The sequence below is a fragment of the Geotrypetes seraphini genome, chromosome 3 (genome assembly GCF_902459505.1).
Source record: "Geotrypetes seraphini chromosome 3, aGeoSer1.1, whole genome shotgun sequence".
Lineage (NCBI taxonomy): Eukaryota > Metazoa > Chordata > Amphibia > Gymnophiona > Dermophiidae > Geotrypetes > Geotrypetes seraphini.
In genome coordinates this window covers 77,457,873-77,477,906 of record NC_047086.1, presented here as the reverse complement: position 1 = coordinate 77,477,906, position 20,034 = coordinate 77,457,873, and the positions used below count along the sequence as shown (strand labels likewise).

Genomic DNA, 20,034 nt, shown 5'->3' with positions numbered 1-20,034 from the left:
GCACACAGCCGACCGGAAATCTTCCTGATGTCAGCGCTGACGTCGGAGGAAGGGAGGGATTTGCTTAAACCCTCCCTCCGACGTCAGCGCTGACATCGGGAAGACTTCTGTTCGGCTGTGTGCTGCGACAGGGCAGGTAAGGAGAAGACTACCCTCGTGGCTTGAGTACACTGCGATCCAACCCCGCAGGAACCCCGCGACCCTCGGAGGCGTCCCCATGGGATCCCCGCGACCCTAGGGGGCGTCCCTATGGGATCCCCGTGACCCAAAGGGGGAACCCACGGGTCCCGCGGGATTCCCGTCATCCCCGTTCCCGTGCAGCTCTCTAGATCTCTGCTTCATCCCAGCCTGCAGTCTCTACACCTGACAGCTTGGTACCTTTCAACATAACTCCTCTTCAGTTTTCTCAATCTGTCAGAGATATTTTAGAAGCTTCCAGGAAGCCTACCACTAGACAATGCTATCACCAAAGTGGACAAGATTTTCTACGTGGTGTTTTTCTCATCATAATGAGCCTCATCATTCCTCCTTATCTTCTGTTTTGGACTACCTTTTGCACTTATCCAATTCTGGCCTCAAGTCTACATCTATCCGAGTCCATCTCAGTGCAATTGCAACTTTCCATCAGCCTATTGAAGGGAAACCCCTCACTGCTCATCCGGTGGTTTCCAAATTCATGACAGGACTCTTCAATGTCAAACCTCCTCCTGTGATTTGGGACCTCAATGTTGTCCTTACTCAACTCATGAAGCCTCCATTTGAACCAATTGATAAGGCTCATCTGAAGTATCTCACTTGGAAAGTGGTGTTTCTCATAGCCCTCACTTCTGCTCGAAGAGTCAGTGAGCTGCAAGCTTTAGTTGCTGATCCACTTTCACGATGTTCCATCATGACAAAGTGGTTCTTCGTACTCATCCTAAATTCCTCCCTAAAGTGGTCTCGGAATTTCATCTCAACCAATCCATTGTTCTTCCAGTGTTTTTTTCCAAAGCCTCATTCTCATCCTGTAGAATCAGCTCTTCATACTCTGGACTATAAACGTGCTTTGGCCTTCTACTTGGAACGCACCAAACCACACAGAACTTCTCCTCAACTTTTTGTTTCCTTCGATCCAAATAAGTTGGGCCATCATATTTCTAAGCGTACCATGGATGGCGGCTTGCATCTCTTTCTGCTATGCCCAGGCTGGATTACCCCTTCACAGTAATGTCACAGCCCATAAGGTTAGAGCTATGGCAGCTTCAGTAGCTTTCCTCAGATCTACACCTATTGAGGAAATTTGTAGAGCTGCTTCTTGGTCCTCGGTTCATACCTTCACTTCTCACTATTGTCTGGATACTTTCTCCAGTTTGGCCAAACAGTATTACAAAATTTATTCTCCTGAATTGCCAACACTCCCACCATCCCATTCTGGTTAGCTTGGAGGTCACCCACATGTGAGAATACCTGCCTGCTTGTCCTGAGGTAAAGCAGTTACTGAGGTTAGCGCCTACCCGCCCCCCCCCTTCCAGACCTATTGCAGGCCTCCCCTGGGCCTGCCGTAAACCCTGGTGGTCCATCGCTAGGCTAGGACAGGAGAGATCCCTCCTAGCTTCTGTCCAGTTGACTCTGACACATCCCACCTCCCTCCTGCCTCCCAGACTTTTAACAAAACTACCTTTAAAGCCCTGTTTGTCCAGCGGTGAACAGGAGCTACTATCTGAAATGACTGGTGCAAGAACTCAGCAGTGTCTAGTTATGCCTAGCTGATTTCCACATGGAACTTAATTTTTTTAAGGTAAAGCAATTTTTATTGAACAAAAAACGAGAAATTAATTTTTAAAAATTGGCTTAATTGGTATAATAATTGAAACACCGTTAAAAGCCAGTTTAAAAAAAAATGTAATGATTAATTTAAGTTGTGCATGGAAATCGGCACAACACCTACCTAAAAGGTGGGCGTGGAATGATTTAGTTGTCAGAAGGTGTCTTTGTTAGACACTGGTAAATTAGGCCATGAAAACCCTGGCCTAATATACCAGCACCTAACATTATGGTATCTACCGATGCCTAAGTTGAGTTAGGTTCTGCTAGGTGCAGTTCTATAAAAGGTGCCTTAATTTGATTGACCTATGGTAGGTGGCGTTTTTTGTGGCACCTACCAATTTAGGCGCTGTTTATAGAATCGGGCCCTAAATGGATAGTTGCAAGTGGAAGTCACTGTTTAAGCAAATATTCAGTGGGATATCTTAAATGGATACTGCTGTTGAATATATCTTATAAAATAAATGTTGATTCTGAATATATGATAGCCATCCCCAGCTGAAAATTTGGCCCACTGATTTTAAAGATGATTAAAATAAATGTTGATTCTGACTATATGATAGCCATCCCCAGCTGAAAATTTGGCCCAGTGATTTTAAAGATGATTATAATAAATATGTGAGTGATGTAGAACATTAATATGCACGAGTTAACTAGCATCGTATTGATTTGGGTTCCTGATTTTGATTCTTTGTCGTTCTAAAATATTAATTTATCTTTTAGGTCCATAAGCATTTGATTCTCTCAGAAAAAGGTCACATAGACTGGAAGTTGATGTTCTTTGTGCTACAGAAATACTACCCTAAAAAAGAGCAATATGGAGATACTTTACATTTTTGTCGGTATTGTAGTATCCTCTTTTGGAAGGTAAGAATGGTTTGCTATATTACTTGAAATCAAGTTTTATTACCAGAATAGGAGAAGAGTTTAAGGCCCCTTTTATAAAGCTGGGCTTGCCCCATGTCTTTGATAAACTTTGTAAAAGATTGTGTCTTTGGAGGCATATTTTATGTAGCAGAATTGGAGGAGATGAATCCAAAATTGTGCCCTAAGAATCATCTTCTGAGTACTCTGACTGAGAAGAAGAGTGTACAGATACAAGATGTGATAAAAAAATATGGTGAATGCACCATTCAATGGAAAGGCATGGATCTTCAATATGGGAAGTGGCACTTATAACCTTAGTAACAGTGTGACACGTTTCAACTTGTTCAATGCAGTCAGTTGGTTGTGAGCTACGGTTGAGAGAAGTTGTGTTTTAAAGTGTGCCGTAAATCCTGGATCACGAACAATACATTAACAAAATTTTGTTTCAAACTTCAAAAAACTGCTAAACTCACAAAATGTTAAAATGAGTTTATGGTGATACAGTGATCATGAAGACAAGTGGTTTGAGCGAATCGGATGAAGATGAGGAGAGATTGAAGTCCTTCAACATCAGAAGCCCAAGAGAATGTTGAAAGAGTAAGCAAAATGATTTGATCAAACAGGCGATTGACTATTAGTGAAATTTCTGAGGATCTGAATGAAAGATTAGATTCTTTGCTAATCTTCTTTCTTGTAAATCCACACTTTATTCCGGGACCAGTTGGTTATTTCCTTTCACCTGCCAGGACTTTGCAGGAAGCCTCAAACTTCAGAGGCTTTAACCCCTCCCCCTCATACCTCATCACTGAGCATGCTTCTCATCTTACCAGTCAGTAGTAAAGCAGCCAGGAACATCTGTAGAAGATAAGAACAAGAAAGACGTACGAGAACAATCCCAACAAGTTTTATATATTTAGCCCGTCCTCCCAAAGGAGCTCAGAACGGGTTACAGGAATGCATTCACAGTATGGGTAGGACAAATAGTGAGACATACAGACTTTACAGCATTTACATCATGAACAAAGGGGTTTAGATTACAGTATAGACATAACATGCAGACTTACAAATACAGACTTACAGCCTCTTTTACAAAGCCGCGCTAGCGGCTGCACTGTGCTAACTGCCCCAAAGCCTATAGAGATTTAAAGGGGCCATTAGTCGGCATAGGGTGGTTTAAATTGCAGCATTTTCAGTGTAGATATACTTGGAAGTGAAATAGTTTTTCTTTGCAGGTGGGTGTATCTTTGTTAGAGAATGTGGTAGTAATTTAGGTTATATTTGTGGTGGCATGCGAGTTTAGCGAGATTCCGTTTGGTATATTAGGTGGTATCTTTGGGGTTCCATCCATCCGAGGTGTAGAAGTGGGTCTTCAAGGAGCTGGGTTTATAAAGAGGAAGGTTTTCACGGCCTTTCTGAAGTTCCAAAGACTGTCTAGTAATCTAATGGATGGGGGGGGGGGATGAGGTGCCACATTCTGTGTATGTAATGAGAATATGAGCATCTTCGGGCTGTCTCAGACCTGAGTGAGCGGCCTGGTGGCAGGACTAGCTGTTTTTCTGATTGGGATCTCATTGATCGGTTGGGGACATAATTGTATAGTTTGATGCTACGTAGTTTGGTGTCATTTTGTGGAAATTCTTGAAAGCTAGCACTAAGGCTTTAAAGGCGCATCGTTTTTGGATAGGTAGCCAGTGCATGAATGTTAGTGCAGGGGTGATGTGGTCGCAGAAGCCCAAGTTTTTTAGGAGTCGGATTACGACGTTTTGCACACCTTGTAGACAGGAGAGTGTTTTTGCTGGTAAGCCCACTAGTAGAGCGTTGCAGCAATCTAAGCGGGATAGTATAAACGCGTATAGTAGCTGGGCGAAATCGTTTTCTGAAAATTAAGCACAGATGCATTTTAGTTGGCGGAGGTAATAGAAGGATGAAGATACCAAATTTGATACATGGTCTAAGAGCGGCAGGTTTGAGTCGAGAATCACTCCTAGGCTGTGGACTTTGTCTTTGGCTGTGAGGGTGTCATTTCCCCAGGAAAGAGATGGGCGGGGGTATGCGCAGGAGTCTTTATGTATCCAGAGTTTTGTTTTTGACGCGTTGAGCTGTAGTTTATTTGCAGTCATCCAGTTTTTTATTTCTGATAGACAGCAGTGAAGTTTTTTCATTTGTACATCTCGGTATTGACCTAGGGGAAGGTAGAGCTGTATGTTGTCTGCGTACGAGTGTATTTTGATTTGGTGTTTTTCTGCGATGTCAAGTACTGGTTTGACATATATGTTAAAGAGGAGAGGGGATAGTAGTGCACCCTGAGGCACTCCGTAGTCGAGAGATTTTGGCTCCGAAAAGGAAGGTTCCAGTAGTACTTTCTGAGACCTTTCATTTAAGAAGGAGGAGAACCATGCCATGGATTCCGATAGAGTGTAGTCTGGATAGGAGGAGTGAGTGATCGATGGTATTAAAGGCGGCGCTCAGGTCTAATAGAATCAGCAGAGCGTCTTTCCCCTCATCAAGGATTTTCCAGCAGTCATCTACGATATCTAGAAGCACCGTTTCTGTGTTGTGGTGTTTCCAGAATCCTGATTGGATGTTGGAGAGGATGGTGTTTGTTTCCATGAAGTCTCGTAGTTGTGTGAATACAATCTTTTCTAGTATTTTTGAATAAATGGGAGATTTGAGACTGGCCTATAGCTGCTTGGATTGTCTGGGAAAATATTTCTGATAACCAAATACAGTCAGACCTTGGTTTACGAGTGCCCCAGTTTGTGAGTGTTTTGCAAGACGAACAAAACATTTGCGAAATCTGCGCTTTGCAAACCGAGCGTTGACTCGATTTGCGAGTGCCCCCAGCGATCCGGCATCCCCTCCCGCTCACGTCACCCCCCTCCCTCCCGCTGCCGTGATCCGGCATCCCCCACTCACCTACCCACCCACCCATCCAAGCACAATCTCTTACCCCGATGTGGCACCAGCACCAATGCACAGGACATGCCGGTGCCCGAAAATCCTCCCTCTTCCTTAGGCTGGACCTTGAGCATCTGCGCATCCTCAAGGCCTTCTAGTTTTTGCTCTCTCCGAGATTCTTATAGATCTCTGAGAATCTCGGAGAGAGCGAGAACTAGAAGGCCTTGAGCATGCACAGATGCTCAAGGCTCAGCCTAAGGAAGAGGGAGGATTTTCGGGTAACGGCATGTCCTGTACGTTGGTGCTGGTGCCGGTGCCACATCGGGGTAAGAGATTGTGCATGGGTGAGTGGGGGATGCCGGATCGCGGTGGGGGGGGGGGCACTCGCAAATCGAGTCAACGCGCGGTTTGAGAGGCGCAGATTTTGCAAATGTTTTGCTTGTCTTGCAAAAAACACTCACAAACTGCGGCACTCGTAAACCGAGGTTTGTCTGTATTTGGTTGTCAGAAATATTTTCTCAGGAATTCTTTTAGTACTGTAACAGAATAGTTGGTTATCTATTTTAATGTTATGTACTATGTTATGTATCTATTTTAATGTTATATTTTTTGTGTAATCTGAGTAGTATTTATTGTGGGGGGGTTTTGTATGTAATGTTATGTATCTATTTTAATGTTATATTTTTTGTGTAATCTGAGTAGTATTTATTGTGGGGGGGTTTTGTTTGTATTGTTTATGTATGTATTGTGTGTGAGTAGTATTTATTGTATATGTTATATTTATGTTATATTTATTTATAGATATATATAAATTCCATCTTGGCATTGTTGATTGGTTACTTCTAGTGGGTACTGTAAGATCATTTCCCTAGACCTTTATGAGTCCAGCAGATTGCAATTCAGGGAATTTCTGCCCTAGGCAGAGTATTCCTAGGTCTGTGTGATCTTCTGTACCCACAATTCCTGCTACAGCCAATGTAACTGTGGATGCCTAGATTTAAGGCACTCTGATACCAGGTTGCACTAGTATTCTATAATGGAAGCTAGGTGCCCAGATGCCATTGCTCTGCATCAGGTACCTAAAAGGAGGCACCCACTTATAGCACTTAAAAAAATGCTTTTTCAATCTCCATATGCTAAGAAAAGTCAGATCCTGCTTCCACCAACAACATTTCGCTGTCCTTGTACAATCCATCATTCTATCCAGACTAGATTACTGCAACTCCATCTACCTAAGCCTAACAAAGAAAAGTCTTCTCAGACTTCAGCGGATTCAGAACACCGCAGCTAAACTAATCTTCGCAAAAGGCAAATTCGACCATGTCTCCCCGCTTCTGTCTAAGCTTCACTGGCTCCCAGTCATCCTCAGGGTTCACTACAAATGCGCCTGTCTTGCCTTCAAATCTCTTCACGGCATCCTTCCTCCCCTCTTTCCACTATCTTGGCTCTCGAGTACTCACTCCACCAGATCCACTCAAAAATTCAAACTATCCTTCCCCTCTCTAAATGGCATATCCCACACAGAAAAACTTGGAACATCCCTCCTCTTCAGGATCACCGAGCGATGGAACAGCTTTACTGCCCATCTTCGGAGTTCGACCTCCCTCCAACACTTCAGAAAACATCTGAAAACTTGGCTTTTCTCCAAAATGTAACTACCCCCCTCTCTCCATTATTCTAAGTCCCCTCTTTCCTTCCTATTTACCAAGCCCTTCTTCCTCCCATTGGAGTTCCTTTCTTTTTTAATTCCTGTAAACCGTATCGAGCTCCACTTCCGTGGAGATGACGCGGTATATAAACTTAAGGTTTAGTTTAGTTTAGTTTAGAATTATCCCCTTTTTGAATGAAGTTTATGTGTCTTCTATTGTTGTACCCGGTTTTAAGCATACCTTTGTCAAGTCTACTTGTCAGTTATTCATGCTTTTATCAATGCAATGCCTAAACACCAACTTGGCATCTGATTTCTTTGATTAATGAAAGTAGCTCAGAAAAAGGAGTTTTCTCCAAACTAAATGCTGTTTTGCAATTAACTAATAATTTCAGTTAAAGTAGAATTTGCATAATAGGCGTTCATAGCTACCTGAATTATCTAAAAAAGAGGGTTTTTTCTCTGATAAAACAAATGTACATAGCCTTGTCCAGCTGTTCACTAACTTGATTTTTTCTTGCCTTCTAGGATTCAGGTCATCCCTGCATGGCTAGTGATCCAGATAACTGCTTTATGCCAGTTTCTCCTCAACACTTCATCGATCTCTTCAAATTTTAGCTGCATTTTATGTCAATAATTTAAGCATTTTATGCAATATGTTTTTCTGCAATATTTGCATAATCACATCTTAGATTAATCTGAAGTGTCTAGGATATATTATTCTGATTGGAAATATATTTTTATGCATGTCTTCAGATACACTGGGAGCCAATTTGGAAGATTATATACGTTTAGACTGACTTTAACATTCCTGTTTCAAGAAAAGAGTAAAGGGCTTTCTGTTTTTTATGATAGACTTGAAGATTTTTTTTTTTTTTTAAATACAATCTTTTCCTTAGCCCATGAATATTGTTATTGTATATTATTGTGATTTATTTAAGAGCACATAAAAGAAAGGCAAGGGGGATGTCCTTCCAACCAAATAAAAGTCTTTATTCCTTTGTAAAACAGTCCCAACAAGGATCCATGTTTCGGGTTATCTAAATGCCTTTCTCGGTACACTACAAAACATTTAAAATATAGATGGACTGATAAAACACACTAAAAAATGAATATTTCTAGTGTAATAAGTGAGATATTCTAGAACATAGGGTTATTTCCCTTTACCCGCTTGGGCTGCAGAAGAGATCCATTCCAGCTTTTTCACTCTACCTCTAGTGTACTTCACAGGCTAGCTTAGCTCCTCCCAGCAGTTTATCTCTTCTGCATGCATGGCTGCAGTTGTGTGTGTTCTGCTCTCCCAAATTTATTATTTTAATTTGACGTAGTTTCGTCCCCTTTCGCAGTTCTTTCACGTTTAAAGTAAATTGGAAGCGATGCCTGCTTGAGAATTCACAGACATTCACAGTCCGATCCCTTCGGGGTACCTGTTAGCCAGTCTTCCTTGCAAATCAGGGCCGTTCCTGACTTGGTCTCACTCTCTGTTAAGCAAGGCAGGGGGGGGGATGTCGAGCGTAGACTGTTTAGCACGCTTAGGGGGCTCAGCAGTGTTCCGCAGCATTCAGGCTGCGTTTTCGCACCTCCGCCCATCCTGTTGCGCAGTTGGTGTTCTGCAGGGGTGGAGGTATAGTCACACAGTGGAGTCTGACTGACAGCCTGAAGACCAGCTTAGAGACAGCATTTCCAGCAGTGTGGCCGTGAGTTCTGACTTTGGCTCTTAATCAGGGCTAGAATGCAGGTGCAACTTCTATGTCCAGTGACTCTATGCTCCAGGGTCCAGATACCTTCTTAGAGTTCATGAGATTTTTATAGTCCGAGTTTCAGTCCAGGGGTCCGGCTACTGGGTGCTCTTCTGTTCCCCTCTGCGATGTCTCTGGACAACGGTATGTCCTCAGGGATATCAGTGTCTCCGCCTAATCTAGCTGTTCCTTCTTCACAGCCAGTTCAGAGGGCTCCAACGGTGGATCCACACCTCACTGATCATTTATTTGACAGTACTGTGCTGCCCGGATTGGGGGTTCCGGAGTTGGATGCTGGTTCCGCAGATCCTTTAGGGGCGCCGGATCCTGGTAGTGATCTTCCTGTAGTACGCTTGTTTAAATTTGCGTCGCTGCCTGATCTGATTGCTGAGTATTTACAGGAATTGAGCCTGGAAGCTCAGCCTGCTCCTTCTACTTCTGCTGCTTCTTCTCCATGTCTCTGCAGCGTGCATGAGTTTCATAGTTATGGAACAGTGTGTCTCCAGAATATCCCTTTCGGAATGCTAGGGCTATGTCCCGCATGTATCCTCTGGCACAGGAGTTTCAACAGCTTTTGGGGCAGCTTTTGGGGTGGATTCCCTGGTGGCTTAGGTGACCCTGTCGCACTAAAAAAAACCAAAAAAACTGCCTAGTGACAGTTGAAAAGCCACCTGTTTACGGCCTTCAATAACTGACTTCACGGAAACCCAATATGCTGTTATAATTAATATATATTTTATTAACAATCAATAACAGGTTACAATAGCAAATCTTTACAGCATATGGAGCTGACAGATAGTATGCCTCAAGCGCTTGAGTATACCTGAATGTCTGCCCTCCCTACATAATCACAAAGGCTGTCTTTTATACAATTCTTGATAGCCTGAGGCCACGTTGGTACATATCATATTGTTAGTTTTTATTGGTCACTTACAAACGTCATTACGTTTAGCAGTTTATTAATTGATTAACATTATCTGTGTCATACTGTATGTGTGTCCTGTTTACTAAAATCACTACCTATTCCCGTCAAATGTCATTTCAATATCAGGTTATCAATTTTGAGCTTTTGGGTCCAGTAAGGCTCCGCCCATTCCAAGATATATCTTAAAAATAATGTATTTTTATATTCTTGGTTAGGAAATATCTTCATCTTTTTGTTCACATCCCTATTCTTATGGCACTACAGCAGATGTGGTACCAGTTGCCATGTGAAATAAGTTTCGCTTGACATGCTTATTTTAGCATAAGTATCGCTTGGCTTGATGATTTCAGCAAGCATAGATTGTGCAAAGGCTGACAGCTTTAGTCAGAGCATTCTCAGCCATCTTAGACCTTTAGTAGTATTTATTAGCTTATTATTCTGGGGAATTTTCAGGGGGTTTTGTCTTCACCTCTAGTTTCATAGAGGACTTAAATTCACCGGGGGATTGTAAAGATCTGCAACGTGACATAATCAGGCTTGAGGAATGGGCATCGACATGGCAGATGAGGTTCAATGTGGATAAGTGTAAAGTGATGCATGTTGGTAAAAAAAAATCTCATGCATGAATACAGGATGTCCGGAGCGGTACTTGGAGAGACCTCCCAGGAAAGAGATTTGGGATTTATGATCGACAAGTTGATGAAGCCATCCATGCAATGTGCGGTGGCTGCGAAAAGGGTGAACAGAATGCTAGGAATAAAGAAAGGGATCAAGAACAGATCGGAGAAGGTTATCATGCCGCTGTACCGGGCCATGGTGCGCCCTCACCTGGAGTACTGCGTTCAGCACTGGTCGCCGTACATGAAGGACATGGTACTACTTAAAAGGGTCCAGAGAACAGCGACTAAGATGGTTAAGGGGCTGGAGGAGTTGCCATACAGTGAAAGCTTAGAGAAACTGGGCATTTTCTCCCTCGAACAGAGGAGATTGAGAGGGGACATGATCAAAACATTCAAGGTACTGAAGGGAATAGACTTAGTAGATAAGGACAGGTTGTTCACCCTCTCCAAAGTAGGGAGAACGAGAGGGCACTCTCTAAAATTGAAAGGAGATAGATTCCGTACAAACGTAAGGAAGTTCTTCACCCAGAGAGTGGTGGAACGCTGGAATGCTCTCCCGGAGTCTGTTGTAGGGAAAAACACCTTCCAGGGATTCAAGACAAAGTTTGCCAAAGGGATGGTGGTAGTGGTGGCTCATCTTAGGAAGATGGGGTTGCAAGTCCACCTGTATCTGGATGACTGGTTAATCAGAGCGCCCTCATTAGAAGAGGGGCACTCCACGGTAGAAAAGGTGCTCCAGGTACAGGAAGACCTGGGCTGGATTGTCAACTTCAAGAAGAGCCATCTGACACCCACGCAGTCGCTGGGATATCAGAGTTTTGTTCGATACAGCGGCGGGCCACATTTACCTGCCTGAGCCTCGCTGATAGGAGCTCTGAGCACAGTTTTCAGATCTGTTGAAGTCGGCGCCTTCAGCATGGGACTTCTTGCAGGTTCTGGGCTTCATGGTGGCCATACTGGATGTGGTCCCTTGCACGAGCTCTTCAGCAGGCCTTGCTCCCTCACTGGGCACCCCATCGAGATGCCTTAAAGATAAAACTGCTGTTGGCTTTGGAAGCCAGAGCAAGTATGACCTGGTGGCTTCACCTGCAGTCGCTCTGCCAGGGCGATCCGTTATATATTGCCTCCTGGATGCCAGCCTTCGGGGCTGGGGGCTCATTGTGATTGTCGTCTCCTTCAGGGCTGTTGGACTCCGTCGCAGAGGAAGAAAAAAAACTTGTATAAAAGATACATACAAATATGAATTGTGTTGGTCATCATATGGTAAAAACATAAAAACTCATGAATGCATACAAATATAAGGTATGTTATAACATAAAAACACATGGATATAATATTTGTGGCTTAAAACTAAAAAGTAAAACAATAAATAGATTATAACCGGAGCTTTTTAATTCTATTCTACTCACCGTCGGCTTTGTCGGGTCCTTTTCCACTTTTGTACCCGATACATATTTGGATCATAAAATGGATGCCCTTATTGACTCATTGGGCAATTTTTCTTTTTTTACTTAGACTTTGTTTTTTTTTAGCAGTTGGACATTTTATTCATTTGCCCCACTGGTTTCATTATTATCTTTTCACTCTCTGTACCAGTGTTTCTCAACTTCTTCAAGCCAAGTACCCCCTAAGTCTAACAAATATTAACCGAGTACTCATGTCCAAGCTCTGCCCCTGGTCCTACCACCATAATAATAGTACTAATTGTAATGCAATTTCTTCCATTCATTTTTCATACACACACAATATAATCTTATTAATACACAATAATAACCACAAAATTTAAAAAAATGTCATACTGTATGCAGTGAAAATGTTAATCATTTATATTTGGAGTTTTTTTCAGAGGTCAAGGCAGATGACTTTAAAATATGCAATGTCACCTCAGTAACAACTATAGAAAAATAAACAAATATAGTGCAAAATATAGACAGCAGATATACATTCTCAAAACTGACACATTTCGATCACTAAATTGAAAATAAAATCATTTTTCCTACCTTTGTTCTCAGATAATTTCATGAGTCTCTGTTTGCTCTTCTTTCTGACTGTACATCCAATTTTTCTTTCTTTCTGCCTCCTGCACATGTCTTCTCTGGACCTCATTTTCTTCCCCAACCAACATATCTCTGTCTCTCCATGAGTCCAACTTTTCTTCCTCACTCCTCTATTATTGACGTCGTCTCCCTCTCTCTCTCACACTGTCCATCTGTCTTGAGAGATGCAGGCATCTCTCCTACCCCCTCTACTGCCATATCCAACATTTCTCCCTCTCTCATCCCCTGGATTATGTGCATTTTTCACCACTGCCCACCAGCCCAATGCCCATTTCTCCTATCACCCCTCTCCAGCACCATGCCACATCTCTCCTTCCATCACTGTCCAACATTCCTCCCCCTTGTATCCCCTTCAATCTGTCCCTCTATTCTCTCTCCACTACCATATCCAACATTTCTCCATCTCATCTTTCTATTCCCCATGCATCTCCACCTCACACCTCTCTATGCACAATTTTCCTATTTCTTCCTTTCCCCATATGCACAATCTCTTTCCCTCACACACTCATGCCCAACTATTCTCCCTTTCTGTTCCCTCCCTCCTTTGTCCCGAGTTTGCCTTACAGCCTTTGTCCCAAAATCGTGCTCCTCCCATATCCCAAAGTGTCCCTTCCTCCCCCCCCCCCCCCCCTTATTCCAGATCATGTCCTTGCTTGAGCCACACTCATTCCTGCCTTCAGTGGCATTTGTTGCAGGGACATGCAGGCAGCGATTCACACGCTGCACGTGGCTGATTCACAAGCCTTCCCTCTGACATTAGAGAGGATGATTCCGGGTCAGCTTCGTGCAGCTTGTAAACCGCAGTTCCTGCAATCAGTGCCACTGAAGGCAGAAGGAGGTAACTGGTGGACCTCCCCCCCTGCTGACCTGGAAGGCTTTCCTCTGACGCCAACTCTGACATTTAAGGGAAGCCCTCTGGGTTGGCTTTGGCGGGCGGGTGGAGGCAGGAAGGAGGAATCCCCAGTAGCAACTTCCACGTGTGGGTGGAGAGCAGGAAGGAGGGATCCCCGAAGGCAGCGCCTTCATTGGGCAGGTGGAGGGCAGGGAGGGATCCCTGAGTTCGGTTGGCAGGCAATATCCTCGGCGGTAGCCAGTGCCTTGAACCCCCAACAAACAACTCACATACTGCATGTTCAGAAACACTGCTCTATACAATATGCTTGGCCACTCATTCGCTTTAAGTCGCAATTACTTTCCAGTTTGCACTTTTCTGTTGACATTCATATCTTTTATGCTACCATGTCCTGGGTTGTGCAATTTATATTTCTCTATTTTATCCATTTATTGTTTTACTTTTTAGTTTTAAGCCACAAATATCTATATGTTTTTATCATATGCTGTCCAATACAATTCATATTTGTATGCATCTTATATATGAGCTTTTTCTTACCTTGTATATTTATATATTCATTTTTTAGTGTGTCTTATCAGTCCATCTATATTTTTAATGTTTTGTAGTGTCCTCTGAGGAAGGGGTTTGAATACCCCGAAACGTAGATCCTTGTTGGGACCGTTTTTTCAAAGGAATAAAGACTTTTGCTTGGTTGGAAGGACGTTTCCCTTGCCTTTCTTTTATGTGCTGTTGTGATTACAAGGTGAGGCTTTCTTTGTTTGCTCTTTATGATTTATTTAAACCTGTTATTTTTTGATTGTCTTAATATTTATGTTGATACTACATGTTGTAAACATTCATACTTTAAAATAAATGTGTGGTGTGTGGATTACTTTATAAAGTAATTAACACCAATGTAAAATATTTATACTTTTAAATGAAATTAACCACATTAAATCAGAATACTTTCATTGTACTGGTTTGAAATTATTTCTTTTAGAAATTGTCCTTTAGTTAATTCATATTATTATAATAATGTCATGGTCATTTTTTATTTTGGGAAGAGACAGGGTAGTAGATTCTATATATTTAATAAAAATATGAGTAAAGATGTGATAGTGTAAAGAAATATTTTAATATCCTAAAAGACCATTTCTGATGTGTGGACTGTGCTCCCAACCAGTAGATGGTGACAAAGAACATAACATAATATAACATAACATAATGGCAAATATCTAAACCGCATAGCCATAAGTTCAATGTGGTTAATAATATGATATACAGAAATCTAATTGGTCAAGAATTTTGAAAATAGAAAAGTCTTCAAATGTTCATAAGATGTGGATCTAATCAATAATGGACGGAAATCTGTGTCATAGTAAGCTGCTTGGTAGGAAAGACAATGCCCATGATGTTTTTTACTTTTACAACCCTTAGCTGAAGGGAACATAAATAGTGTATGAGATTTTCTACTATTCTTATGTGCCACGATAACAAATCTGTCAACAAGATATAATGGGGCAACACCAAAAGCAACTTTATATTATAAGCATCCCAACTTAAAGATCACCTGGGCCTCTACCGGAAGCCAATGCAGTTCACAATAATAGGGGTTAACATGGTCATACTTCCTCAAACCATAAATCATTCTGTATTCTGAACCAGGGTCAATCTAGCCAAATTTTTCTTATATATAATATTACAATAGTAATATATAATATTATAATATTACAATTGTAATATATAATATTACAATAGTCCAGTATACTCAGAAGTAGTGTCTGAACTAAAATTGTAATAGCAGCAGCATTAAAGTAGGATCTGATGTTCAGTGACATGGCCAGTATAAGGAGTGGTGCATCCCTAATATCTGCTTCTAATAAAGGTTAAGGTTGAACTGGTGCAGCAGGATTCCTTTTGAGGCCTGGCTCCTTGGGACACAGTGTGGCTTGGGCCTATGTTTGAGCCACTGGCCTTATGGTACTCTCAGGGATCAGTTTATGGGCATTTACTCTGATACTAGGACTAGGGGGCACATAATGAAACTACAAAGTAGTAAATTTAAAACAAACCAGAGAAAATGTGTCTTTGCTCAATGTGTAATTAAACTCTGGAATTCGTTGTCAGTGAATGTGGTGAAAGCAGTTAGCTTAACAGTGTTTAAAAAAGGTTTGGATAATTTCTTAAAACCGAAGTCCATAAGCTATTACTAAGATGAATTTGGGAAATCCACTGCTTATTTTTAGGATAAACAGCATAAAATCTGTTTTACTCCTTGGTCTGGAGGGCCGCCGCGGGAGCGGACTGCTGGGCGCGATGGACCCCTGGTCTGACCCGGCAGAGGCAATTCTTATGTCTTTATCTGCCGTCATTTACTATGTTACTATGTGAACTTTGATCAGGATAATTGCACACATGCGTACTTATAGCTTTCTAGGGTTGTAAAATGAAAATGGAAAAAAAATAATGATGCAAAATATTTTAATAAAATCCAAAATCTTATTTTTTATTAGATATCAATATTAGATCATAAGAGTACTCAATTAATTGATTAGCAAATCAATTGAGTATCATTTGCATCATAGAATTATTACAGAAGCCAAAAGCTGGCCTTGCTCATAAAAAATTCCAACGTTTTACCAGTTACACGTCCATATATATCCTAAATGACGACATTCCTTCGTTACAATCCATCTGCAGTCTAATTGGTTCACATTATTTATTCCCATATAAGACTAGCTTCATATAGGCGTGTCACAAATTACATTCTTATATCTAAAAAAGTTACATTCTCACATTAAGCTTACATATTTTATAAAAAGAAGAAATACATAGACCAATATTATAATACACTTACAAAACTCCTCAGATTATATATTCTTTCCTGTAAATGTCAGTGTTCTTTTCTATTCTGAGATCTCTGTCTCACAAAGACTGCACAAAGAAAAGATGGAAAGGAGCAGGTACCCCTCCCATCAAGGTTCTACGTAGAAAAAAGTTGCTCTCTAATGAAGTAGAAAAAGTTGCTCAAGGTCAGAGGTCAAACACCATCTGTTGCCTTATCAGGATCTCTTCAGGATTTCAGATATATGAAAATCAAAATAAACTATATTCCTAATCTATATGTATTGTTAGTTTATATTCCTAATCTATATTGATTGTTAACATATATTCCTATAGCTACCTAAGAAAATTTCTATTATGTAATTTTTCCTAACTTTCTGATACTTAACTTTGGATCAATTCATACCATGATACACATGTGGTTTAGATTTGTCCTTAGCAAACTCAAGTCATGGTAAACCCAGGGCCCCCTGGTATGTGGATACCAGGTCAAAAGCCAACTCCTGTCTGCCTACATTTCCCTGAGGATTGGCCTAGTTCAGGCTGGTCACTCTAACACAAAGAAACTCTATAAGAAACTTAAGCTTCCCATCTGGAGTACATTTGATATGGTAGTCATCAATCACAAAAATGTCTTAGCTTGCCTCCCTATATCCGTCAAGCACATGACATATATCAAATCCATATGGTAACTTAAAGTCCCTGTTTTTAAACTTTTTGTATTTCTGATCATTTTATTCCAGATTATCCAATTTTCATTTATTAATTTATAGCTACTAATCCACATTCTCACTTGCTCTTGGATCAGGCCTTATCTGTTAACAGTTTTTCTTTTCTTTCTAGCTAGTAAATCCTGATGCAATGTGAGAAAGTGTAATAGCTGAATTTTTTTATTTCATGTTGGCTCACTGTTACCTGCCCAGGTAAACAAAGCTGGCCCACCTCAGAACTACTTAAGGCATAGGACCAGGTCCTTAACTTGCCAGGTACTTGTGACTTGGGTTGGTCTCTATTGGAAACAGGATACTAGGCCTGATGGACCTTTGATACTAGTATGGCAATTCTTATGAGATCCTTTCCTTGGCCCCAAGCCTCATGTCCCAGGGCATTAGTTTCAGGGTGAGTATTCACTCCCCTGGATTCAGGCCTGTGGGAAACTAAGAGTGTAGGCCCATGGCGCCTTTGCTGAGGATAGGACAATTTTTCCTCCCCCTCATGAAAATAAGAGTTTTTGGGTCTTCCAGTCTCTCTCCCTGGCTTGCTTTTCCCCCTTTTTTATTTTTTGGTGTTCTTACTGCTTGACTCAAAAAGGAAGAAAATAGCTGAGGGGGAGATATAGAGTTCTATAAAATGCTGAGTTTACTACTATTTATCATTTCTATAGTGCTACCAGACACATACAGCGCTGTACATAAACATGTACGTTAGAAACACAAAGAAGCAACGTGAATTACTTGTTTACTCTTTCCAAAAATACAAGGACTCGGGGGCATGCAACAAAATTACTGAGTTGTAAATTTAAAACAAACTGGAGAAATATTCATTCAATCGATGTATAATTAAACTCTGGAATTTGTTGCCAGAGAATATGGTAAAAGAAGTTAGCATAGTAGGGTTTAAAAAAAGGTTTAAACTGCTTCCTAAAAGAAAAGTCCATAAGCCATTATTAAGATGGACTTGAGAAAATCCACTGCTTATTCCTTGGATAAACAGTATAAAATGTATTTTTCTAAAGCAGGTTTTGCTCAATTATTCTATGCTTTTTTATCCCTTATGGATTATTGTAATGTTTTACAGTATTTGTAGATTTGCAAAAGAATTTATTACAATTGCAGTGTGTACAGAATGCAGTAGTTTGCTGAAAAATTTGGATATCCACGACTATATCTCCAGCATTAGCCTCTCTTCATTGGTTGCCTATTGGAAGACATATCTTTTAAGGGCCTTTAAAATCTTTCATAATATGATTCCAGGTTATATGTTAAAGAAATTGTCAATTTATGTTCCTGGATGATCCTTACAGTCACAAGAAGAGAGACAATTGCAAATGACCCCTTCATTTAGAAAATGTCTGTAGGCGAGTTCTCATTTCATGTCTAAACTGGAATCAACTCCTATCATTTGGTAGATCATAGGAAGGGATGCTGAGTTCCAGGAAAGCTGTGAAATCTTTTTATATAAAATATGGCTGCAAATGGGCAGATTAGGTTCTTACCTAGATAATCTTTCTAGTAGAAGGGTATATGAGTTTTGAACCAATGTGTTATTCTCTTTTAATTGTTACTTTGTGAAGGAATCGTCTACCTTTTTCTCTCTGCTCCACCTCCAGCATCTCTGGGCTGTGCCCCATCTCCTCAGTTTGTCTCAAAGCAGTTGACAATTTCTGTAAGAGGAAAGAGGAGAAGGGAAACGAGGTACTTACTCCCTGACCAGCCGATTCTGTTCTGATCTGCAACAAGTCAAAGGTAACAAATCAGTGCCAATATAACTGAGAACAAGGTGGAAATGAACAAGCCACCTACCTGAGTGCAACCAGCACTAACACTTATGTAGTTCTCAGGCCTTGCATTTTTCTCATTGGAACAGAGAGGTCAGTCATTGGAACAGAGAGGTTCAGCATATCATCCCCATCTACTGGAAAGGATATTAATAAGGTAAGAACCTAATCTCTTTTTTAAAAAGCTTTCAATCATCGGCATGAAAACCTTCCTTTTAGCATCATCAGTCCAAATATACGTAGCAGTGAAAACTTCAAAAAGTCAAAAAACTTAATTCTTCATACTCGATGTAGTTCTAATCATTCATTCACACTATGTCTCCAGTCTCTACAGAGGTCTTCGTTTCATAATCTCCAGATCAGATAACTGCTTCAAGGAATTCCAAGCATGAGATGAATTGTTTAAGTGAACGTAAAATGTAAGCCTACAATTTTTATTTTTTCATTAAGAAGCCAACGAGGGAAGTGGGCATGTATGCCTGTTGTCATTTGAGAACACCTGCTACAGGTAAGTATCTTTATCCCAGGACAAGCAGGCAGCATATTCTCTACATGTGGGTGACATCATCCACGGAGCCCCGACGCAGACAGCTTTTCAAGCAAACTTGATTGAAGATTTCAAGTTTGCTGGTGCTGCACCACGCATGTGCGTGCCTTCCTGCTTCACTAGAGGGCGCATCCCATCCTCGTGGTCTTCAGTTCTTAGTTTTCCGCGGAGCCAGAAAGCCCTGTCGTTTTTCTCTCCGTGTTTTCGTGCCTTTCTAGCACCATGGCTTCTTTGTTTTTCTCGGAGTCTCTGTGCGCCTTTTTTGTTGTAAAAAAAAAAACATCTAAATTGAATTCGGACTCGGCATCCGGGGGCTCCCAGGTTGCCGTGGCCTCTGGCCCTCGATCGGCTGCTGCCTATTTTTCCTATGTCGCGGCCTCTGACCGGGTTTAAAAAGTGCACCCAGTGCGGTCAGCTTCTGTCCATCACTGACCCGCATCGGTGGTGTATCTTGTGCCTGGGGGCTGACCATCCGACCGACGCTTGTCCCAGGTGTGCGACTTTTCAGAATCGTGCCCTACGACATCGGGCCCGCATGGCTGAACTTTTTGCAGGGGATCCGGCCCTGGTTTCGGCTCTGGTCTAGGCCTCGAAGATCTCAGCCCTGAGTAAGACCCCGGCCTCGAAGGGATCGATCTCGACCTCGAAGACCTCGGCTCCGGGTAAGTCCCCTCTTCCTTCCTCTTCAGGTTCGGCGCTGGCGAAGAAGCCAACCTCGGAGTCTCCAGCCGTCCATGATGGGAGTGCTCTTCCGCAG

The 20,034-nt window shown here is 41.6% G+C and overlaps 1 protein-coding gene across 4 annotated transcripts in view; it reads left to right on the top strand.

Moving 5' to 3' along the window:
* FBXO25 (F-box protein 25) overlaps positions 1–10,507 on the top strand; it is a 107,643-nt gene extending 97,136 nt beyond the window's left edge. For 3 of the 4 annotated variants that reach the window (XM_033938948.1, XM_033938945.1, XM_033938949.1), the window contains exons 8-9: positions 2,527–2,670; positions 7,745–10,507. In XM_033938948.1, the coding sequence (XP_033794839.1) occupies positions 2,527–2,670; positions 7,745–7,834 (234 nt within the window). In that variant the 3' untranslated portion in view covers positions 7,835–10,507. The remainder of the gene's footprint in view (positions 1–2,526; positions 2,671–7,744) is intronic. The other variant, XM_033938947.1, reaches the window with a different exon arrangement.
* Positions 10,508–20,034: the final 9,527 nt, after the last annotated feature.